The following is a 24,286-nucleotide window of genomic DNA, read 5'->3' on the forward strand; positions in this document are numbered from 1 at the left end:
ACACATGTCCAACACAGGAACTGGACTGAGTCTAGTCTCTGATTTCACAAACTACTGAATGGCTATTAGACTAAAACTTAGAGTCACTACTGATCTGGGGTAAATTTGGCCTAGTGATGTAGGGGAGTGAGGCTGTTAGTCCCCATTACCAATCCAGAAAAGCATTCACTCCCAGCAGCTCAAATTTATCTGGATGTTTTTAAAATTGACCAAATGTTTCTCCCAAAATATGGCATCATCCTAACCTTTTCTGTAAGGCCTCTAACTTCTCATAAAGGCCTGGTTTATTTGTTGCTTCAACTACATTAGGGGTTTTTACTGCTTCAGCCATTAATTCCTGCAAGAAGAAAAGATGATCTGTGACACATTAAATTTAAATTCGTCCTTCAGGCTAGAATTGTTGTGGGGGAGGGGTGACTTGCTCACTTTAAAATCTCTATCGATAGAATCAAAACGTTTAGAATCTTCTGGCAACTGATTCCGGATGTCTTCAGAACCAATGAAGATGCTCTCCAGATGGCTCCAAGTTCTCTGCACTTCAAACCAGATACTAATAACAGAGTCAGCAGTAGATAATTTCTGTTGCCAGCCTGACACCTCCTGAAGAAAGTGAGCTAAATACTTGGAAGTCATCAGGTTTTGAAGTTGCACTTGGTTATCCTCCAAGGTCTCTACGAGTAATTCATCAGATTTGAGCAGCATGGTACCAGTTCTAGCATGGGGTTCATGTTCAAACTGCATGGTTGACCACGTACTATCCAGGGCTTTCAATACCTTTGAATAAAAAGATATTCAGAAATGCTCTGAACACAAAAGCTTTCAAAATGTACAAAAAATAAACAACATTTCATGAAAGAAAAGTCCTAGAACTTAAAATGTGTGTCTCAGCACAGACGCACTTCATGGAAGGGTGAGACTCTATGCATTAACCTTCAGCCTTTTCATAAGAGTGAAAAACTGAAAGTTATAGCTTCTGACTGTGCTACATCAGAGTGCAAGGCTGTTTTTAGGAATGATGTGGCAGAAATGGAACGGAGGCACAGACAGTACCTTCTCCATTCCTGACTCTTTCACAGCCTTGTCTACGATACTGCGAACTTCATCCTCAAAATTGTGTAGATTCAGCTGCAGCAAGTCGGCGAGGGTTGTCTTGTCTGACATTATAAAGTTCACCTGGTGCAGAATGGACATAGTCAGCAATACTCTTCACGAGTGACACATCTAATATTTTCTCCCACACTAGCTGTCTCACACAATACATAAGGCTGTCTTTGTCTCTAAGATTTCAAACAAATACTTATGGACAGTCACCTGGTAAATATTATTTCTGCAGTTCATTAGCTTGTTAAGATTAATTTCTCTCTCTCACACATACACATACACACACACACACACCCAGGGCCGGCTCCGGGCACCAGCGCAAAAAAAAGGTGCTTGGGGCGGCCAATGGAAAGGGGTCCTGGTCTTCGGTGGCAATTCGGCGGCGGGTCCCTCAGTGTTTAATGCCTATTTTGCTTCTATTTTCACTAAAAATGTTAATGGTGATGAGATATGTATCTCAATTAATATTAATAAGGGAGAAGGAACACAAGCCAAAATATGGAAAAAACAGTTTAAAGAATATTTAGATAAGTTAGATGTATTCAAATTGGCAGGGCCTGATGAAATTCACCTTAGTGTACTTCAGGAACTAAATTTTGGAACTATTAGTGATTAGTCTTGAGAACTCCTGGAGGATGGATGAGGTCCCAGAGGACTGGAGAAGGGCAAACAAAGCACCTATCTTTACAAAGGGGATCAAACAGGACCTGGGAAACTATAGACTAGTCAGTCTAACTTAAATGCCTAGAAAGATACTGGAACAAATTATTAAACAATCAGTTTGTAAGCACTTGGTGGATAATAGGGCTATAAGTAATAGCCAACATGGATTTGCCAAGGACAAATCATGCCAAACTAACCAAATTTCTTTCTTTGACAGGGTTACTGGCCTAATGGATAGGGGGAAAGATGTAGATGTGATATATCTTGATTTTTAATAAGGCTTTTGACACAGTCAAAATTCTCTACAGTGAGTCAGAGTTCAGTAGATACAATCATCATGCTTTGTTTAATTTTTGTTTATTCTATATTTTGATGAGTGTCCAGGTTTGATATGTTTGGATACTTGCTAGAAGTGGCCATCCAGCAATAGTAAATCATGTGACAGATCATTTCAGTATGAAAGGAATGATATTAAAGGCCTGAAGTAATTTAGATGCTTTTGAAAATGTTACCTAGGAGCCGAAGTTGCATTTTCAAAAGAGAAGGAGGCACTTCATGACTAAAGTTACTTTCGAAAGTGGGACTTAGGCACCTATGTCATTTAGGTTCTTTTGAAACTGTTCCCCCTTCCCGGGATTGGGGAATGATGGCATTTACTTATCAATACATTTTTGAAACCTGCTCAGCTTACCTTGGTCGCTTGCATGAGCTCATGCCAATGACGTTCTCTAATAGCAGGATTCTGAAGGTCACTCACAGCTCGGAGGGAGGTTATCATGTTTTTCACTGTGTTATCCAATCCTATGAATGCATCCCAGGGCCTCATTTCTTTATCCAGACTTCTCACATCTTTAGCAAACTTTTTAGAATCAATATCCATCTGTTCCACATTAATCTCTTTCCATTTGGTGGTCTTCCAGTCATCGATGCTTGCATTAACCTGAATTGGGAAAGCAGTTCCACATGCCATACTGTTAACAAACATGCAGATCAATATTTTCTATCACTTATTCATCCTAAGTGTATTATTGTTCCACTTTCACAATTCTTATTCCTGTTTCCAAACGACTTTAATGTTGCTTTCACTCCAACACAGCACTGCAGAGCACACATTCGTGGTCCCCGCCGTTTCTCCTTGTTGCAAGGGCTGAGTGGTACAGTCTGTTGTGACATGACTGGCAGATGGCCTACTACCTCTCCACTAGACTGCTGAGAAACCTGGTTAACAGGGCTTCTTCATTTTCATCTTCCAACAACACAACTGTCTGGGGAACTACAGGAGCGCCTCGCTGTGGTCTGTAGTTTGGTTTTGTGTATGTAACTCATGGTGCTCAGTGTGGAACTCTGTCTCCCCGACCCCCCATGATGGCTAGGCTAGCTAGAGACTGAGGAGCCGGCTACAGAGCTGGCTAAGTCACATCTGTCTTTCAGCTCACGTATTAAGCTCAAGAGGTCCCAGGTTTAATCCCCGCTGCCAGCAGGGTTACAGATATTTTGAATTTGCTGCTTGTACTATCTTGCTGGAGACTCCTGCCAGGTTGGTGCCACTCCGGATTACAGCAGTATTCCCACAATAAAACCTCTGCTGGTTGAGAGTAATTTGTGCTCAAACAAGAGCCTCCGGCAAACTTTCCCTTTTTGGTCATTCTGCCCGGCCATGAAACTGCCAACAGCTAGCCCCACACGGGGCCTTGGAAAGGGGATGTTGCCACCTATAGCCATTGTGATTTTTAACCACACTAGCACACAGAACGTTTGCTTTTCACACACAGTCATTTAAAAAATAGCAACTTCAGTATTCTGAGTGCCAGCCCCAGCCTGTTAAGACATCTCTTGCTTTCTGTTTGCAGGTCACAAGTCCAGGGGGTTCAGTTTAAAAAGCCAGCAAAGAATTTCTTTCCCTTATTCTGAGCTTCCTGCAAACACATTCTCTTGTCTGAAACAGTGAGCAATCTCCCCTGAGCAGGTGAGATCATCAGGCAGGTGCCGTTATTATTAATATGCATTGTTTCTCTGAGGGTAGTGCATAGCATCCCCGACAGGGGTCACGGCCCAGAATGCTAGGCACTGCAAACACAAAGATAAAGACAGTCTCTTAAGGGGAACAGTGAAGTGATCCTGATTAGCCTGGCAAGTAGCAATGTCTCAGCACTTCAGATACATTCCAAAGTCAAACACTTACCAAGACAATCATATCCCAGAGCTCTTTGAGTAAACGTACTTCTTTATGGCATGCTTTGAGTTGTTTATAATCTGGGACTGACACCTCAAACAACCCAGCAGATTTGGACAGGGCTTCCATTTCACTCTCCATGGCAGTGATACTCTTTTGTTGCTAGAACCAGGAAAAGAAAAGGACTGAGCCGGCAGCGAGGTGCTGGTGCGGCCTCACTGTGCGTTAAGAGAAATGGAACATCTCCACTTTTATAGAATAACTCACTGGCCACAACATACATAAAGGGCCAAGTGCTCTCTCTGTGCATGGCCCAAGCCTGGAGGGTGGGGAGTCTAAGAGAGAGGAACCCTCATCCTGCAAATGTAGGCCAGACTCACAGAAAGGTAGGACTGGAAGGGACCTTGAGAAGTCATCAAGTCCAGCCCCTGGTGGAGTAGCCAGTGCTCAGGAAACATCTCCCTTATGCAGGAATGCACTAGGGGTGGATCTCCGCAGCCAAGCCCCTCCCCTTCCCTGGGCCTCGGTCACAAACTCTAATCAGAGCAGAGGAGCGGCGCAGACTCCTGGAACCGTGCTGGCCAGCTGTGCAAGAGAATTGTGTCCGTTCTGCGGCAGCCACAGTCCATGCGAGGCAGGTGGAGAGAGGATCTGCCCCAAACGCCCTCCCATCTCAGCCAATTACCGTGTTTAAGGACCGGTATGGATCTGGGTCAGTAAAAGAAAAGGGAGCATCTTCTCGAAATTTCTCCCTGAACTCGTGTTGTTTAATCTGCAAGGAAGCAGCGACAGAGAGTGTCACACGCAGGTCGGGGTAGGCACATTCAGCAGTTAGAGGCCCGGGTGTGGAGGAGGGCTAGCTGGCCGAGGCAAGGCCACTTCAGACTGAGCGAATTCGGCTTGTTTGGAGCTGGGTTGCAGCTGCAGTCCTGGACAATGAAGTGCATCCACTGTTTACTAGCAGACTCACAACGCTTGAACGACCAGGCATCTGGTGTGACCAAGAGCACTGGTTTCCCATATATGCTGGTTTCCAAGCGTGTGCGTTTTCTTTTGGCTACAGGCATCCAAGCCATGCTGTCATCTCCAGGACAGATGAGTCCAACATGCTCTTCATGGGGCAATACTTTAAAACTGCTGGGAAACCACTTAGTGCAGGACGTGGCTGCTTGCTTGTTGGGCAGAGTTGCAGACAAAGAGCCAGTAACACTGCTGCTCTGGGATCTGCCCTGGCACCTGTCAGCTCCCTGCTGGAGAGGAAGGGATTAGCCTATAAAGCCCTGCATGGCTGGGGACCGTATTGCCTTCAAAGCCCATCTCCTTCCCTATGGACTCCACAGTTGTGATCAGGGTGGGGATACTGCACTACAGCCCTCTCGCATTCAGCAGGGTCAGGGCTAGTCGCCTGGGGCACTCCACAAGAGGCCTTGACCGGGGAACACTTCCCCACCCATTCGGACAGGGCCTGGATTCACTCCTGGCACATGGGGAGGGATGTTACTCTGTTGGCTGATGTGGGGTGACCAGGACTAATCTGGTGGTTCACATGTGGGCAGTTCATTGCCTGATTGCTTAGTGGTTATTTCCATTACTGCCTTGTGTTGAGGTTGTAGCTTTTAAGCTTTGTGAAGTGCGTAGAGTCTCAGGGACAGGTATCTGAATCAAAAAGTCTGCACAGCGTTAATGTAGGTTCACACGAATCCTAGCCTAGATGAGAAGCTGAGGCCAATCCACTCAGCCCATTACAGCGAAACATCCCACAGTAACAGTACCTCAAACTGCTGACACTTCCTCCGAAGGATTGCGACCTCGGTGGCCTGCAGAGGAGCCACATTCTGTTTCACCTGGAAAGATAACTTCTTGGTGTTGTTCCATTGCTCCGGCAGATCCTACAGCAAGCAAAAGTAGAATCAACACCAAACCCCATTTCACCCGAGAGAGGTAACAGATGCTTATGCTTTGTCTGGCAAAGATGAACCCAAATACATCCTGAAGTTCCTTACGAAGGAGAATATGTGGGCAGCGAACAGGCAGGGCAACATTTGCAGATAACATTATTTAGGTTAGTCGAGACTAAAGAACACAAACCTGGGAGGAACGTTAAAGGGACTGGGCAAAGCTAGGTGAATGGGCAGCACAAGGGCAAAGCAAACTCACTGTTGACAAACATGTGGAACGGAATTATTCAAACTCTGCATACACAGTGGTGGTGTGACACTGGCAGACCAGGTGCCAGCTCATGCCAAGGTTCCCAGGTCTCAATGGAGCACTGACAAATACAGAGATGGAATCAGCCTGGCTCATCTGTGTTTAGCATTGTTAAAATAGGGATTAGAATTATGAGTGTGTGTTTAGTGTTTAGACTTGAATGCATGCAGCAGTTCACAAGCATTCAATAATCTCAGTCTATGTCTACACTACCGCGGTAGGTCAACCTAAGTTATGCAACTCCAGCTACGTGAATAATGTAGCTGGAGTTGACATAGCTTAGGTCAACTTACTGCAGTGTCTACACCGCACTGGGTCAACAGGAGACACTCTCCTGTCGACTTACCTTACTCCTCTTGTTCCCGGTGGTGTACTGGGGTCAACTGGAGAGCACTCGGTCATCGATTTAGTGGGTCTTCACTAGACCCGTTAAATTGAGTCCCGATGCATCAATCGCCAGAGCGTCGATCCTGCAATAGTGTAGACATAGACATAGCCTCACTTATAATATTAGTCTCCCATATTAAAAGGGAATATTTGAGCATTGGTGTTGTAAGACTCGATAACTATGTAAATCACCACATAGGAGAGAGACATTAACTAGTGTGACATGCCGATCGGGAACCAAAGGTGTTGTGTCCTGGTCAACAGCAGCCAAACTATTGTGGAACATTAAAGAGGACAAAAGATGTTGTGCTCTGCTCCCCCACCTCCCATGAAGATGAGTCATGCAAGTGGATTCCTCCAATCAGCTGAGTTTACAGCTCAGAGCACATGGGAGGAGGGGAATAAAAACCCTTAATCAGAAGAAACTGTCTCTCTCTGCTGCTTGGACTCTGCGAGACAAAGTTTCTAGGCATACACAAGGGATCCCCAGAGCTTAGAGCTTGCTTATTATAGAAGTTTCTATTACTTTTGAAACTTAAGATTGTAACTCATTTGTGTATCTATGTTTACCTGCTTTAACTTTGTAAATAACTCTCTTATTTCCTTTTCCTGTTGAATAAATCTGTATATAATTTATTACAGGATTGGCTACAAACATTGTCTGTGGAATGAGACCTAAGGTGCAGTTGACCTGGGAAAGTGATTGGTGCTTTGGTTCTGGGAGTAACCTGAGTATTGCAATGATTCTTGGTGTAAGGGACCATCAAGGCAAGCTCACCTTGGTGGCAAGACAGATTGGAGTTTATCCCAGGGGACTGTCAGACTCCTGATGCCTGAGGATCTTACATGTAATAATTGGTTGGTGAAATCTAAGTATAAACTCATCACCAATTTGGGGATTTGTGCCCTGGTTCTCAACAATCTGCCCTGAGGTTGGAATTCACACTCCTGAGTCACTGCAGGCAGCTTGACAGTGGGTTCTAAATTAACTAAAATCATTCAGGAAAATGATTTGGGCGTGACTGCGGGCAGCTCAGTGAGCCTCTCGTCTCAGTGAGGAGCAATGTTGAAAACAAAAAACCATGTCAAAAGTCTGATAGAATGGAAGAGAAGAGAGGACAGACTCCTCACACGCCCTTGTGTTACCCAATGGGATCCCTCCCTGAATACTGTAATGCCCTCTGAAGCATGTGGTACCAGCCACTGTCAGAGAGGTCTAGACAGACCCTTGGAAGATCCAGCAAGGCCACTCCTATGGTCCTTCTGGTAACAAATAAAGAGTGACCATCTCAGAGAAAATGTTTCCTGCTCTCTTTTATAACAGGTACTTATTTTTGCAGCACAGTAACAGATGGCATTAGTAATGCAGTGATTGATTTCAGTCATTTTCTATAAAGAGTTAGAACCTCTTTGCACCTGAATGTGCAATAAAAATGATTAAAGGTGAGTTTGGATCTCAGCCTACTACAAAGAAGCAAATTCATCAGATTTCATTATTAAAAATACCCCAAAGCTAAGCTAACAACATTAAATAACCTACATGCAGCTGCATATGAATTTCTTCCGGCATTTCTTCTCCATAAGTCTTTAGCAGTTCGATTGTTTGCTTTAAGGGCTCAAACATGTGGTCTGTAGCTGTCTGTCTATCTTTGACTCTCATCAAGTGTCCCATCACCTCCACCAGCCCATTATAATCTCCTTCTTTCAAAGGTTTAGTCAAGCCCGCATTTGCGTCTTTCATGAAAGCTGCTAGCTCCTGGAGACTAAAAGAAAAGAAGCCAGTGGGAGCCTCTCTGAACAGCCAGTTAAAGGATCAAGAAAAATCCAAAGCCTGGTTGCTTCTGACAGTCACCGTGGCTCCCTGAGATATCAGCCCAAATGGATCCACAGCCCTGGCTCATGGGGCTCTGGCCAGGGGAGCAGCATCCAGTGGGGCTACACCCTTTCCAAGTCCAGGGGCCCCAGGAGTGGGGATGCCGGGGGCAATTCTCCAAGCAGAACAAAAACTGGCGTCTCAGATCCTCAGTGTGTGTAAATGGATGCCATTCCACTGGCCTTCAGGTCTGAGCACGACCCACTAGCACCTCGTTAAACATGACCTACTCTGGTCTACACTGGGTGCAAAGCGATATCATTTCATATCACGTTACTTTGAATTTCTTGGCCACTATGTTTAAAACACACCCCATTTTCCTAGTCCAGAACTGACCTTAGTCTTGGTCTCCATGTACGACAGCCATTGGCACAGCTACAAAATCCTTGCCTCCAACGTTAATCTTAACCCCTAGTTCCCATCCCGGGTGTGTCAGGCGAGATTTGCTTTGGAGAACCACGCTCTTGTTTTACCTGGTCGTGACGTGGTCAATGAGATGCTGCTTAAACATGAGGCTCCAGCGCTTGATAATATTTAGAAGTGCTTGTTTGAATGGACGGCAGTCGCTCTGCAGCCAGCCATTGAACACCTTGGTGTTCTCAAACTTGGACACTTCCTCGTAGAGCTTCTCGTAGGAGTCGATCTGAAATGCGCGTAGAAATGACACGCATGGAGCAAGCTCGGAACGGCCAGTGGGGCTCTTGTCTGGGGGCTTCACAAAATCATTGTTTGTAATTCAAGATTTTTAACAGTAAAACTTTGAGCACAACTATTTCTAAACTATTGAAGCCCCAGATTTTCCAGTGTTCGGGGGCACCTAGACACACAGTAATGCTGCATTAACAGCTCTCAGGGAGGCTGGAGCAAAATGCTGTCAGGGCAGCTGCTACCAAAGCCAGACCCCTCCATGCAGGTGCCTTCCTGGCTGCTCTCCCACCCGAACTCCCAGGTAGCACAGGGCTGCTGAGCTAGCGAGTCCCTCAGCGCTGTGCTTTGAAACGTGCTTGAGGGATAGGTCTAAATGTAAAAAACCCAACATTTTATCCATCCTGGGCCAGATCTTCCAGCGGCTGTAAATCGGCCCTGCTCCATTAGAGTCAATGGGCCAGATCCCCAGTTGGTCTAAGTCAGCGTCACTCCACTGACGTCAGTGAAGATTGCCTATGTTACTTTAATGGAACCACATGGATTTGCACCAGCTGCTCGCTCTCCCCCTCTATTTCAGGGGCCTGATTCTCCACAGTCGTGCACCTTGCCTCACCATTTACACCTATGCAAAGTGGATACAGATTCTCTATTCTGACTTGGTGACCCTGTTACACCCACTGTGGACAGGCATAAATGAGACTGGGGCAGGGCAGTGGGGGGTGGGTGGGGAAATCAGACCCTAGATGTCTATCAGTGCATTAGGGTTGGTGGATGCATGGTTGTTCTCCATACAATGGCAAGATGGAAAAGAAACTTGTGTCCTGGGCCCCTGTGAGATGGGTATAGAGCAGAGGTCCCCAAACTATTCAGGGGTGTGTGGTAGGGACCAGGCCAGCCCCCACTGGGGATAGGGAGGGAGCGCCACCCAAGCCCCGCTCTGCTCCCAGCTCTGCTCCGGCCCTTAGCTATGCCCCCAGCTCCCAGCCCCACGCCAGACCCTTCCCCAGACCATGGCTCCGCACCTAGTCCTATGCCCTGCTCCCGGCCCCAGACCCACCCCCAGCCTCAGCCCCATTACTCCTGTCTGCATCCCCTCTTCCCCCGCAGGAGCTCCAGCCCCATTCCTGGTTCCACGGGGGGCGTGGCCCTGAAAAGTTTGGGGACCACTGGTATAGAGAGATTCCCTCAATGGTGTGTGTGGGAGCAGTCCCTCTGCTCCCCTGAAGAAGGATGGAAAGAGCTTGGGTGCCATGGGAAGGATGGTCTATGAGGGGAATGGCTGGCCCTGCACCAGCATCGCTGCTGTTCTCCTCATAGTACCAGGCTAGTATCATAGACCTGCCATGCACCGAGCCACAGCTCCTTTGCTTTGGGAGTTCTCTCACCTGTTGCTGGAACTGCTCTAGGGTGGGTGGGATGCGTGGTAAGTAGTCCTCTGCATGAGACTCCAGCTCCTCTGGGGTGAACACATGACCAAACATGAGGAAGCGTTGCATAAACTCGTGGTGATCATCCATCCACAAATAGGAATATTTCTCAAAGGAGTCTTCATATTCCTCAGCTTGTTTCATGGCACTGACAACTAGAGAAACCACCTCCTCTCTTATTTCAATTAGATCTGACATATCTTCCAGGTCACTCTGAAAGACACACACTTCTCATCAGGGTCAGGAAGTAAACGAATGCAATATACGACATTAAATGTCACATTAGGGTCACACAGTAATGCTCAACGCAATACATGTAAAAGTGAAGGTTTCTCAGTAACATTATCTCACCTGCATTGCACATACATACTGTTAATATGCAGTTACAGTGTACATACACCAAAAATGATACACATGTGCAGTATGGGAAATCTAGTGTTACTATGACAACCTTCACTTAAACGTTTCTTGACATATTAGTGTTTTAATCAGGGCCGGCTCCAGGCACCAGCCTACCAAGCATGTGCTTGGGGTGGCACCTGGAGGGAGGCGGCGCTCGGGGAGAGCGGGGCCCCAGCCGGGTTGCCGCCCTCCCCTGGCGCTCCGGCCGGCCGGGGAGAGCGGGACCGTGGCCAGGCTCTCCACCCTCCTCCCGGCACTCCAGCTGGTCGGGGAGAGCGGGGCCCGGCCGGGCTCTCCACCCTTCTCCCGGCGCTCCAGCCGGCCAGGGAGACCAGGGCTGCAGCCGGGCTTGGCGCCCTCCCCTGCCGCGCTCCCCGCCGGGGGGCGGGGGGCAGGGGGCGGCGGGAGGCCTTGGGTGGCAAAAAAGCCAGAGCCGGCCCTGGTTTTAATCCATAAGCATGTTAGGTTTCTGCATTTAATTTCCATCATGGTTTATTCAGAGAGAGAGAGAAAAAAAAAGAGAGAGAGAGAGAGACTGTTTCTCTCTACCAAGGTCAGCATGGAGTCAACATCTACATGCTACGGTCCTCACCACCCCATTGCTCCTCTTGTTCAACTGACCGTTCTGGATCCCAGTGTGATGGGTTGGGTCACAGAAACTCCCTCAGAACTGTGTGCTGGGATACAATGGAGAACAAACCTCCCACCAGAGAAGGCTTTCCTCCACTCCCGTCCTGCTGAGCTAGACACACCAGTCGGCTCCAGCACAGACCAAGAGGTTGGGCCACACCCCCTTCAGTTCACAGAAACCAAGATTCACTTAGCCCAGGGGCTTCTCAGTTAACAGGGACTTTCCCAGCACCCAGTAGTCAGTCTTTCTGGGAGCCTAAACCCCAAATAAATCTGTTTTACTCTGTATAAAGCTTATACAGGGTAAACTCACCAATTGTCCACCTTCTATAACAATGATAGAGAGATATGCACAGTTGTTTGCTCCCCCAGGTATTAATTACTTTCTCTGGGTTAATTAATAAACAAAAGTGATTTTATTAAGTATAAAAAGTAGAATTTAAGTGGTTCCAAGTAATAACAGACAGAACAAAGTAAGTTACCAAGCAAAATAAAACAAAACACGCAAGAAACTGAATACAGGTAAATCTCCCCCTCAGAGATGTTCCAATAAGCTTCTTTCACAAACTAGACTCCTTCCTAGTCTGGGCCCAATCCTTTCCCCTGGTACAATCCTTGTTAATTCCAGCTCAGGTGGTAACTATGGGATTTCTCATGACTGGCTGCCTCTTTGTCCTGCTCCACCCCCTTTTATAGCTTTGGCACAAGGCGGGAATCCTGTGTCTCTCTGGGTCCCCACCCCTCCTTCTAAATGGAAAAGCACCAGGTTTAAGATGGATTCCAGTATCATGTGACATGATCACATGTCACTGTAAGACCTCATTCTTCATTACCCACAGGCTGGCCCACAGGTCCACAAGAAGGCTTGCAGGTAGTTAAACCATCTACAACCAATTGTCCTAGTCAATGGGAGCTATCAAGATTCTAAACCACCATTAATGGCCCACACTTTGCATCATTACAATAGGACCTCAGTGTTCACTTCATATTTCTAGTTCTAGATACAAGAATAATTCATACATACAAATAGGATGAACACACTCAGTAGATTATAAGCTTTGTAATGATACCTTACAAGAGACTTTTTGCATAAAGCATATTCCAGTTACATCATATTCACATTCCAAGCATATTTTCATAAAGCATATGGAGTGCAACATCACACCCAGGTTGCACCTGGAATTGCACATGGCTTCACAGTCAGAAGTGCATCTTTTTCATCTGCGCTGCGTGTGATACTTGTGACGGTCTCCCTGATATTCACATCATCACAGTTATCCAAGCCTTTACCACGGACACACTGTGCTCTATATAGGACTAGCCTTGAAAACCACTCTGAAGCTACAAACAGTGCAAAATGCAGGGGCCTATTTACTTAGCAGAGCTGGCCATAAGGAGCCTGCTACATCCTTGTTCCAAATACTGCATTAGCTCCCTATTCACTTTGGGCTGCAATTACAGATATGGATATTGATACTGAAAGCCCCCTATATTTTGAGTTTTGAAACCCTAGAAACAAGCTTTCTCCCTATGCACCATTACAAAGATTCATTTTCTTGTAATCTAAAAGCTTATGTGCATGTTCCCTGAGAGGCAGTGACAAGTGCATTGAAAAAATCACCAAACAAGCCAGTCAGTCATTCAGCTCTCAGGAAATGCTGGTGCGTGGCAAGGAGCTCCGTGCGTGGCAGACAAAGATGGCTAAGGGAAAGAGTCCAGGTCACAGAAGGACTAACCTTGTAGCTGAGTTTCCCCTTAGCCAGCCGGGGTATAAGTTTAGCCGTGTTGTAGATATCATTCATTAGATTTTCCACCACTTCCAGAAAACCATTATCTGCTCCCACTTCCAGCGATGGACGGTATCTTAATTCATCATTATGTAGTTCCATGTGCACTTCAAACAAAGGAGCTGCATTGGCCTGCGATACATTAGTGCAAAGCGCATTACTGTCTGCCTTCCAAACACCTGCCCTCAGCCCCATCTGGAATGTGCTATTTAGCCCACTACATTCACTGCCTCATTGCTAAGCCTCTGTCTGACCCCCTTTCCCTGGCTTCTGCCCCAGCACTCCACTGACAGTCGCCTCTTCTCCACGCTCATGCATGGCCTCTCTGCTCCCCCCTTAGCACCTCTCTCTTCCCCAGAGGTCTGGGACGCTGTGCTCCCCTACATTGTTGACTGCTCCTTATCATTATCCTCTCTACAAGGGGGGCTACTGCAGTTGAACTTGAGGCAGAAAGTAATGGCATGCAGCATTTTAATTATCAGGGCCAGATTTCTTTTCTATTCCATTCTATTCAGGTTTTGGACTACGCTCGTTACCACAGTATCTGAGCAATTCAGTGGCAGCCTGGATGTGTGGGTGAAGAGGAAAGACGTGTCAAAGAGGACACTGATGTTATGGCCTATGACAGGGAGGGGAACATGGTGAGAGCCCAATGGGGAAAGAGGGAAGGGTAGAAAGTGTGTAGAAGAAAACACAGGAGCTCATTTGGCCATGTTAAGCAGCGGGGTTACACAATGATGCATCTGGGACTAGACAGAAGGGGCAACGCAGAGGAGGAGAGGCTGATTAATGATTGCAGAGCAGAGGAGAAACTCAGAATAGAAGAGATAGCACAGGGCTGCAGATGGAACTGGGGACTTCTCCACTGTCTCACCTGGGGGCACTTCTCCTCCCTCTCTCTCTGAAGGCATCGCTTCTAGGGCTCTGTCCTTGACCTTCTGCTCTTTGTCAGTGGGCGCACTTGTGTGGTCACAAGTAACGATTCACCACCCTCATCCTGTCTTCTCTCTTCAGTCTCATCTCCCTCTGCCAGAGCAACACCATTTGCTCCTGGACACCCCGCACACACACACACACACACACACACTCCACACCAGGGCTAATCTGAACTCCCCACCTCTGCTCCCAAGCTCTCCTCTCTTGCTCCCTTCTTTATTATAGTTAGCAATTTCAAAGACCCACAATCCTCTGCTCAGCAGCTGCTGAAGCACTATGGGATAGTGGTCGAAACTGTCCCAGGATTCACTTGCACATCCACAGAGGGATTGGTGCGCACGTGCTCAGATGGCTGCAATGGCAAATAAGAGGTGAGAGGGTGAGGGCAGGTCACACACTGAACCATGTTATTTGTAACGGATTACAATAACCGGGCCACTAACTAGGACAAAAGCATGGCGGCAGCTGTCCTGTGGACAGACCTTTATAGGATGTACTGAGACAATAAATTCAGTGCATGCAATGTAACTTCAAGAGATGTTCTAAGAAATCAGAAAAACGGTGGTTTCCTTAAATAATTCATAAATAATAGTGGCACAAGCATTATATATGTGCAAACACTGACAGTTCATACAAGGGAAGAGGAAGCTGGATAACATACATCAGCTGCCATGTTGGTGAGCAGAAACTGTAAAGATTTGCGAATAAACTGGAAGAATCCATCCAAAACCATGTCATCCACATATTCCACATAGTCTTGCCATGTTTTGGATGTCTTATCAGCCTTAAATAAGTCTGCATTCTCCTGCAAAAAGAACCAAGCTATATTAACTTTTTGTTTGACAAATGGTCAGGCAAATGTCCTACCTTCTTTCAATGAAAAACGGGAGTTAACATTTGATTAAGTCAAAAGTCTAGTTTTCTGGTACCAAATGTATATGTTGTTGCTTCTCTACAATTCCATTTGAATGTAAGGGAAAGAAACAACTTTTATGTAACGTCCTCTGAAAAGAAACTGTCCCCAGGGCATGCCAAAAAGCCATACATGTGTCAAAAATTCCCCCAGACAGCAGTCATATAGACTTTTTTTTTTAATCTCAGTTGTACAGTAAGAACATGAGAAAAAAAAATACATGAATCCAGCCAAAGGTCTTTAACAAAGCACTACAGACTTATGCATGAAGTCCTTACTGAACTATAACGCCCATTGACTTCTGTGGGAGTTTTGCCAGAGTAAAGACTTCAAGGCTGTGCCCCAGATCGTTTGAGTCCACCATTTACACCCATGCATGGAAAACATCAGTACTGTATGTGGAAGTGGTTAGAAGTTTAAAAGTGCTATAGCACATAAGTGCTAGATATAATTAACTATTGTTAAAACAGTTCCAACTCGATTGAGTTTATCTTTCCTAGTTTCTTACCATAAGCATAGTCTGAATCTTTTGTCCAGCATCTTTAATTGCTGCATAGCGTTTGTTTATGGTATTAGCTTTTCCATCCAAGTCTAAGAGAGACGTTTCCTTATTGTCTTTCCTTTCAAACAGAGGACTGGCTGACCATTCCTGTATGGAAAAAAAAGACCTAAAAGATGCACTTTTACTACCCTTGGGAAATACTATGCCTGCAGAGGAGAGAGATTTAATATATACCAAGAATATTATTTTCAAAAGTGCCTGGAAAAATCTTTCACCCACCTGCATAAGCTGGCTGATATTCTCCACATTTAACTTAGTTTTCTGGATTCTTGCCTCTAAATCATGCAAGACATTTCTCATCTCCTGAATATATTCCATAACACCTGAGAGAAAAATGCATTTCTATCTAGTAGACAGATAAGGTCTCCAGTCATCAAAGTAACTGCTTGCCTGATGGCTCTGATCATCAGATTGTTGAGGAGAGATACAAAAGAAATTCACCTGTAATTTGGATTCTCAGATGGTAAATCTGACAGTGGATTCATGCTCTGCTTTATGCATGTGGCACGGGAGGCTTCCCCAACTGAAGGCTTTGGCTGCCACACAACTGAATGTCAGCACCCCCCAGCATCTGCTCAGTGGGTCTAACACCCCGACTGCCTCCCATCATTAGCCCTTTCTTAGAGATAATCCCAGTATATTCTTGATCCATGCAGGAGGTAGAAAGGCTTTTCATAATGAGTGGGAACTGGCAGGGCTTCCATATACTCCAATTGCCTTGGCGGAATAAGCTAGGACTCCGAGTAGTTTAGTGTCAGTCATGAGGAAGGAGTTGCTAGTGTACTTAGCAATGGCATGTGAGCTCTATGTGCCAGTGGCAGGTGCTCAAAGACTGCAGTCACCCACACAGGGTACAGACCTTGGGAGTGGGGACCTCTTAAGGGACTCACTTTGGAGGAATTAGGGTAAAGGCTTCAAAAATGACATCTGCAAATCAGCACAGAGAAGCACGGCTGGCCCAGCAAATGAGCAGCTGCGTCAGCCTTCACTCCCTGGGCTGGGAGCAGTGTGTGCTCGGCCTGGGGGGCAGACAGAGCCACTCTGCACCACTGACAGTGACTGGCGCTTGAAGACCCCCCATGCTAGCAACATCAAAGCCCTTCTAGGACCCGAGAACATGTCAGCCCAACCCGGGTCCTTTGGGCCAAGGAAATAAATGAGAACTCATGGCTCTAATGTCATGACGCAGGGGATTCTCCCCAGAACGCGCACAGAAACATTTTGTCAACTGGAAACAGGTAATGATGACGTGACTGACTTTGTACCTTCATTGCTCCAAAACAAGGTGGTTTCGGCTTTCTGCAGCTTGATATCATTCTCTTCTAACTCCTGCTTCACCAGTGGAAGCTCTACTGACAGTATGGTTGTCTTGATCTGGAAAACAAAAGCATCACTGGCTTAGGATCCAAAAGTAGTTCTGTGGGACAAAGGGTGAGCGGCTGCCGTAACTGCGGAAAAGCAGCCTTTTCTGAGCACACTCATTTTTGAACCATCTTAGCTGGTTTCAGAGAGAGAAATGGAGGCTTCACATTCCACACAGACAGGCTGGAAGGGTGGAACAGCGGAGGTGACATGGGAGAGGTCCCAGCAAATAACATGCTCTTAAATATTACAGTGATGTGCAGCAACCTGCAACCCTAGGATAGCACTGCAGGAGAGAGCTGCCTAAGCCATGAAGTAGGGCTAGTTACACACGACAGTTTGACTGGTTTAATTCAAACCACCTGGATTTTTTATAACCCAGTTTATAATAGTCGGAGCACAATTTTAAAGTGTTAGCCAGTTTTGTACAAACTTGAATCTAACTCTTCTAAACAAGGCAAAGAGACAGACACACGCTGATCCTGTTATCTTTCCACATTGCCTCCCCCTTTTTCAAACTTGCCTTATTGTACCAACCGACAATGAGATCCAGATTGCCCACAAACTTCCGGAAAGTTTCATTTTGAGAAAAGAGATTGCCAGCACTATCTGGAATATCTTTTTGCTTCTGAAAATTCAAATACTTGACTTCACGTAGAACAGCAACTAGCTACGAAATACAATAATTAGAAATAATTACCTCTTCATAAAAGGAAAAGCTTCAGCATCATCCCATATTGAAAATCTCTCAAGAAAATCAGATATGAGTCCAAATGGTTTATCACTGCTATTCCCTGAGGTGCCAGTCCAAACCAGTACACAAATGCAGCAAGGTTACTGGAAGGGGTTTGTCTCAGCAGTAGTAGTCAAAATAAAACAGACACTAACAGAACAGGGCTCATACAGTATCAGCTACAAACATTTCATTTCTGCCCAGACTGATTTCAACAAGACAGCTTTGTGTACAAAGTTGCCACCCACCTCCTTGCTGAAGTTCACGCTGATGAGAGTAGCGTCTGGATCTCTCCGTATCAGCGGCTGTTCGAGGTTAAATTGGCAGTCTGCATCTACTCTACTTATCCACTCTTCATAGGTCTTCTCTCGGCAATTCTGCAGCAAACGTATCATCTCCTTATACTTCTCGGACACCAGTTTAGCTTCAGCACTGACCATAACACTGTAACCAAAGGAAAAGTTGGAATTGACAAAACAGATACACTGATAGAGCTGGGGATTTAATCACAATGCCAAACAGAACCTTGGTGGTCTAAGTGGATATGTGCTTTGTCCTCTGTAAATGATCATTGCTGCTCCGTTGTACATACACTGGATAACAGCATATCCTAAAGTGCAAAACACCAACGAAACCTACTTACGGGTGATCAATGGCTTGCAACTCCTTCATTGGAGTCTCTAGTCTTTCTTGGAGCTCCAGAGCCCACTTCAGCTGCCCAGCAACAGGAGGCATATTTTTGCTGATAGGTGGCACGCCTCCTGATTTCGTGGCCGCTATCTGGGCATCATACATTATCTTTGCATTGTCCAATTCAACATTAAACATTTCCAAAAGGGTGGAGTAGTGAGGGGACACTTCTGCCTTTATCAGAGGTCGGTCCAATAGCGATCCAAACATGTGTATTTGCTAAAGAACAAAGAAATTGGTAAACTGTTTATACGTCAACGTATCTGCTGACATAGGCTATTGAGAATGCTGCTGATTCTTCCAAAAGGCATTAGTTAAATTATGCTAAAACCACTCTAGATGTATATAATGCCTTTCATCTACTTTTAAATACTGGATCACCTAAAGAGTCACCTCTTCCACAGGCCCCTTCCACAAACCACTTCAGTTAAATGGCCTCATCTCTCTATCTGGTCCATGTGCAGAAGATTGGATAGATACTAGAGCAGGAAATCGGAATTTCCAGGCCATAGGAAATTTCCAAATTTTGACAAAAAAAAAAGTTCTAAATTGGAATAAAAAGCTGAAATTTAGACATTTTTCCACATAAAAACTTCAAAATGTTCTTATTCACAACCATCAAAACATTTGATGGTTTCATTTCATTTAGACTTTTCTATGATATTAAAATGTTAAATGTAATATGTATATAATTAATATTGTAGTTTATAGGCAACATTTTAAAATCATAGAAAAGTCTAAATGAAAATGTCAAAAAACACTTCAGCATTGTTGAAATGAAATGAAAAAGTTTAAACAATTAATTCATATAGGCTTTTTCCTATTGAAAATGTCATCGAAATTGACAAGTTCCTGTAAAATTTTTTTTTTTTTTGACAAAACTGCATTTTCTGATGGAAAACGGCTCCACTGAAAATGTTTTGACCAGCTCTAATATTTACATTCCAAGTTAACATCTTCCTCTGTGACCCTGCCGGGGCGCACCCCACCCCCCCGCCACTAGCTTCCTCTGTCTGACCTGCACTCACCCCTACAGACTCTGCCTCCTCTAAGGAAAATCAGCCCCCTTTGAAGTGTCTCAGGTTGGGCCCCCAAGATCTCTAAAGTCTTGACGTTCAATCGTTATTTTAATGTGTATATAAATACAGAAACTTCTTCTCTGACAAGAGTGTTCATAGATTTGGTATCAGACCCCAAAGCAAATTCACCCTAATTACAGCATGTGCTAACACTCTTGCTAGAAAAGAGACTCACCAACCATACATGCACATTTATACCTTGACAGCAGATTCAATACTATTACAGTCGTTAAATCCCTGAGAAAAAATGGTTGCCAATCTTCTATCCAAATCCTGAATTTTGGTCTGGAACTCTGCAAAATCTTCATCAAATTCCTGTCAATAAAAAGAACAAAGGATTTAAATAATAGGATTAAGCCATGCTTAGGTATTTTATATAGAGAACCATTCAATTTAAATGAACTGATTTTATGGATGAGTGCTAAGATGAGAGTTTTTCCCTAAAGTAAGTACATTTGTTGCCATGGTGATTGTTCTAATATGCAGGTCCTCTGCCTTGTTCAAAGCAAGTAATTTATTCATCTAACAAATGAATACATTTTTCATACTAACATTTACTCACCTTTTCTGCAGGATCTAAGGGATCATATCCGCAATCAGCAAAAACCTTAATGAGTTCAGAGACTTCCTCATAAATCTGAAATACCATGCTCCCAAGGATGTTTCCTCTCACTCCTCCCAACTCAATTTTCTCCAGCTTCAGAAATTCAATAGCTGTTACGTACAACTCCTAATGAACAGAAACAATCACCACACTCAATACATCTTCATATCGAAATGCTGTTACCTACACGCCAGGGTTCTAGTGAAAGAGAACAGGGACCTGGTGATCAAGAAGAAAAATGCAGCTGCTAACTAACTAATAATAATGCAAGTTCTATGTTGCACTTAGTGTCTTTCATCAGAGGACTTCAAAGGATTATCTCCTCACCTTTGCAGAAGGGAAAACAGAAAGCCCTGATTCAGCCAGGTACTTAAGCACACATCTAGCTTAATGGGACTAGTTACGTACTTACATTTCGGCACACGCTTAGTGACTCAGGGCCTGAGTGATGAATGAGAGGTTTCTTATCTTGTACAGTAACTGGAGTTCTCCCCATCTGTATTCCACTGTGGGGGGCGTATGTGCGCCACGCGCCCGAGACCAGAAGACATTGGTCTGCACCTGCACCCTTCCTCTCCTCATGCTCCAAACCAAGGAGTGGCACAGACCAACCACATCTCCTGTGCCTTCTCTCCCATGAATTGTAAGGATCCGAAGCAGAGGGAAGGAGGATAGGTAGTGGAATACAGATAGGGACCACGCATCTCGAAGAACTCTGGTTATTGCACAGATACATAACCTCTCTTTCTTCTTCAAGTACCGGCCCCTATGTGTATGACAGAGTGGATGACTGACAAGCAGCACTCGTTGAGGAGGAAGGCACGAGGGTGCTGATGACAAAAGGATCAAACCAAAGGATGCATCAGCTGCAGAAGCTTTCATGAGCCTGTAATGCCTTGTGCCCTATTCTGCTGCAGCTCCTCCACCCACACAAATGCCTGCTTCTCTGGTGACCACTGTGCAAGAAGCACCTCAAGTTCACCCAGAAGACCTCTCCTCTTTCCCTGTCACATTCCTCCTGGAGACCCACTGCTGACATGGTGACAACTGGTGTAAGGATTTGGCATTTGGGACCAGTTTACACCCTGTAGGTATATTTGGTTGTACCCTTTCTCCTGCCCTCTGCCTGATGGCTAATTCATCTGTCTTTAGACTGGGAGCACCTCAGGGCAGGGCTTGTAGCTTCTGGGTGGTTTGGCAGGCTCCTGCCATTTTGTGAGCACTATCGGAAACATGGAGCACACAGAAAGGCTTCCCAATCAGAACAAGCACCAGTTGAACTACCAGACACAAAATATTTCATAGGCACCTCGATAGTCTTCAGTCTGTGCAAAAATGAATTCATTCTGGTAAACACAAGAGATGAAGGGAACTCCCATAGCCTGGCCTCCTTGTCCTGAAACCAGAGAAAGATTTGTCAGCGTAATACGAGCCCAGCATCGCTATGGGATAGGGTTAGTAAGATGGGGATGTGGTGCTTTCGGCTGAGTGCTTTCTCCATGCCCCTGTGCCCAGCTGATCCCAAAGGCGGTCAGCAGAAACATACCTTAAAGAACGTGGGCATCAGCTCCGAGCAGCACCTGTGGTAGGTTTGGTAAAGTCTCTCTATAATTGAAGGGCCTAGTTTGATCCCTCCCAAGATCTCTTCTATTTCTCCTTGCAGGCCTTTCATCACTTCCTCGGGGCTCAGGAAGGTTCGGGTCTAAACAAAGTAAAATGCAGTAACAGGCCTTTAAGAGCAGTTCCAACTAGAAGGTCACATGCTTTGTTTCTTCTGTAGGCAAGGAGTTCCCCCAGTCGGATCACTTATGCAAACCAGCAATCGCAACACACCACTGTCGAGCCCAGTTCATCCCTGCGCCGGGGCAAGAGCTGGCACAGGGAGTGAGTGGCACATCCTGGGCCTCCCCTACTCGGGGGCAGCCTCTAGCACAAACTTGGCAGCTCAGGGAATTGCCAGGGAGGCTGTAGGATTGTCCTGGCTACAGCACCTCCTCTGCCCTCTCTGCTGCCCGTTCTTCACCTGGCCCATGCCAGAATGAACCAGGGGTTTCTGCCATGGTGGCACAAAGGCCTCTGTGTGGATGCGATTCATCGGGGGCTATACAACCCCCGAAGCCCCTTTGCCCTGTTGGGCAACAGTGAGTTTGGCTCCTGGCCCTTTAAGAACGAAGAGAAACTGCCTCTATAAATGGTCACCCAGCAACAGGACACTGACTGTCTGACTGTCTTCTCCCTCCTTCCAGCTGGCCCAGACACCTCACCTCACCTTCCCTGCTAGCGTTTTTCCAGCAGGGGCAATTTCTAGCGTTCCTGAGTGCCTCAGCCTGAAGCACAGGTCACTTCTGGGCTTGACTCTATCCCAAAATGTCTGAGGGAAGAGTGCCACTGTGGGTGCTGCTATGGAACAGAGGAGGGGGATTTAAATCAGAACAGCAGCAGCCCAGAGCAATTGTCCCTCCACCGCTCCAGGCGCTCTGGAAAAGGGGGGCAGCAACCCACTTGCATATGGACTTTACCCTGGAAGGCAGACCCACACTGCGATGCTATTGCACCCTTCCCTAGGACAGTACCATTTCAATTAAGAGGTTGCAGATCTCCTGTAAGATGACAATGATCCGGGACGGCGTGTTATAGTGTTCCGAGTTAGCCCATATTAAGCAGACGGTGTACATGACACTGTCAATGTAGGGAGACAGCTGTGAAGAAAGGACAATACTTTGAATCCATTTAAAAGCAACAATGGGCCCATCAGTAAAGCAAGTTAGTTTCACTTGGAACTTCCTGACCTTTCAATAACGAAATCTGAAAATCATAAAACTTAACGGAATTTCAGAATGTCAAACATGGCAATATTCTGACGACAAGACTAAACTGACACGCAGAAAACCCATGCATGGAAATATCTGGAAACTGCTTCATACATCCTTGCATGGAATTTGCAGCTTGGGTGGTTTAGAACTGGGTACTAGTTCTCTGCAAACAACATACCTGAGGGTATTCTGTTTGTTCCATTTCCTCCAGCAAAACTTTAAGCGGTTGCAAGTATAGATTAATATCATTGGCTTCCTTCACTCCTGCATCAAATGAAAACTGCAGGGTAGGTGAAGTCAGAAGATACAATTAAATATAATCTAAAATGAAACCATCCCTTTTTGTGACTAAAGGGGGGAGGGATAGCTCAGTGGTTTGAGCATTGGCTTGCTAAACCCAGGGTTGAGAGTTCAATCCTTGAGGAGGCCTCTTAGGGATCTAGGGCAAAATCAGTACTTGGTCCTGCTAGTGAAAGCAGGGCCCTGGACTTAATAACCTTTCAGGGTCCCTTCCAGCTCTATGAGATACAATATATGGAGATATACCTTTTGTTAAATTTTTATCTGGGGCTTATACCTGCACTGACTTCCTTGAAAACATTCTTCAGAGCGGGCCAGTAGCAACTCTTCGCCTTCTTCAAAATCTCTGCTATTTTATTCACTTTCGGTGCAAGCAGCTAGACATCAAAAAGTATCAACACGTCAGCATTCCAAGAGCGCACAACAGCGTATTTGAGAGAAACGTTATCAGCCCAGAAATGGCCAGGAGACACGGTACCTGCTCATGAATGCATTGTAGATTGACCAGCCTGGAGCTCCAGAATTCAAATTCCACCTTTGGCAGTGGGTTCGATCCATCCAGCAGGGGCTGGGCAGAATCTTTGCTCAGTACGTCTCTTATCTGATGAGACCAGTCTATGATTATCGTCTCAATGGCATGTAATAAGGAGCTGTCCATTGCCGCAGGGAGTCTGAAAGGCAGCATCCGTCACTCGGTGAGACTGCATCAAAAACCAGCTCCAGGAGTTCATGCTGTGTACGTGGGGGCCCCACTCTTTCCTAATCTTGCCCTCATTTACTTCCACTAGGTGCCAGAGCAACTGCAGCCTTATTTTCAGCTTTAATCCTAAACACCTTCCCTAATGAAAACCCAGAGTGTCCCACACTCTTCCACAGAGCCTATGGGTTAGGGGTGGTCACATGACCAGAGCCCTGTTAGACCCATTCCTTTGACTCCCGATTTCCCTTCCCAATGGTACTTCACAGTTTGATGCATGTGAGAGAGAGCTGGTACC

General features: G+C 45.8%; 1 protein-coding gene across 1 annotated transcript in view; it reads right to left on the bottom strand.

Moving 5' to 3' along the window:
• Window positions 1-24,286, bottom strand: part of DNAH17 (dynein axonemal heavy chain 17) — an 87,542-nt gene that overhangs the window by 61,272 nt on the left and 1,984 nt on the right. Inside the window, exons 3-28 of the mRNA XM_054047581.1 lie at window positions 23,770-23,962; window positions 23,569-23,668; window positions 23,170-23,255; window positions 22,752-22,877; window positions 21,725-21,880; window positions 21,488-21,574; window positions 20,137-20,304; window positions 19,773-19,889; window positions 18,449-18,714; window positions 18,054-18,249; window positions 17,596-17,742; window positions 16,976-17,084; window positions 15,930-16,033; window positions 15,657-15,797; window positions 14,897-15,040; window positions 13,249-13,431; window positions 10,439-10,693; window positions 8,879-9,048; window positions 8,073-8,295; window positions 5,710-5,826; window positions 4,623-4,709; window positions 3,947-4,099; window positions 2,456-2,704; window positions 1,051-1,173; window positions 427-774; window positions 246-337 (exon numbers count right to left, since the gene is read on the bottom strand). Of these exons, the coding sequence (XP_053903556.1) occupies window positions 246-337; window positions 427-774; window positions 1,051-1,173; window positions 2,456-2,704; window positions 3,947-4,099; window positions 4,623-4,709; window positions 5,710-5,826; window positions 8,073-8,295; window positions 8,879-9,048; window positions 10,439-10,693; window positions 13,249-13,431; window positions 14,897-15,040; window positions 15,657-15,797; window positions 15,930-16,033; window positions 16,976-17,084; window positions 17,596-17,742; window positions 18,054-18,249; window positions 18,449-18,714; window positions 19,773-19,889; window positions 20,137-20,304; window positions 21,488-21,574; window positions 21,725-21,880; window positions 22,752-22,877; window positions 23,170-23,255; window positions 23,569-23,668; window positions 23,770-23,962 (4,140 nt within the window). The remainder of the gene's footprint in view (window positions 1-245; window positions 338-426; window positions 775-1,050; window positions 1,174-2,455; window positions 2,705-3,946; window positions 4,100-4,622; window positions 4,710-5,709; window positions 5,827-8,072; window positions 8,296-8,878; window positions 9,049-10,438; window positions 10,694-13,248; window positions 13,432-14,896; window positions 15,041-15,656; window positions 15,798-15,929; window positions 16,034-16,975; window positions 17,085-17,595; window positions 17,743-18,053; window positions 18,250-18,448; window positions 18,715-19,772; window positions 19,890-20,136; window positions 20,305-21,487; window positions 21,575-21,724; window positions 21,881-22,751; window positions 22,878-23,169; window positions 23,256-23,568; window positions 23,669-23,769; window positions 23,963-24,286) is intronic.

This window comes from Malaclemys terrapin, chromosome 13, assembly GCF_027887155.1.
Source record: "Malaclemys terrapin pileata isolate rMalTer1 chromosome 13, rMalTer1.hap1, whole genome shotgun sequence".
In the NCBI taxonomy this organism is placed as follows: domain Eukaryota; kingdom Metazoa; phylum Chordata; order Testudines; family Emydidae; genus Malaclemys; species Malaclemys terrapin.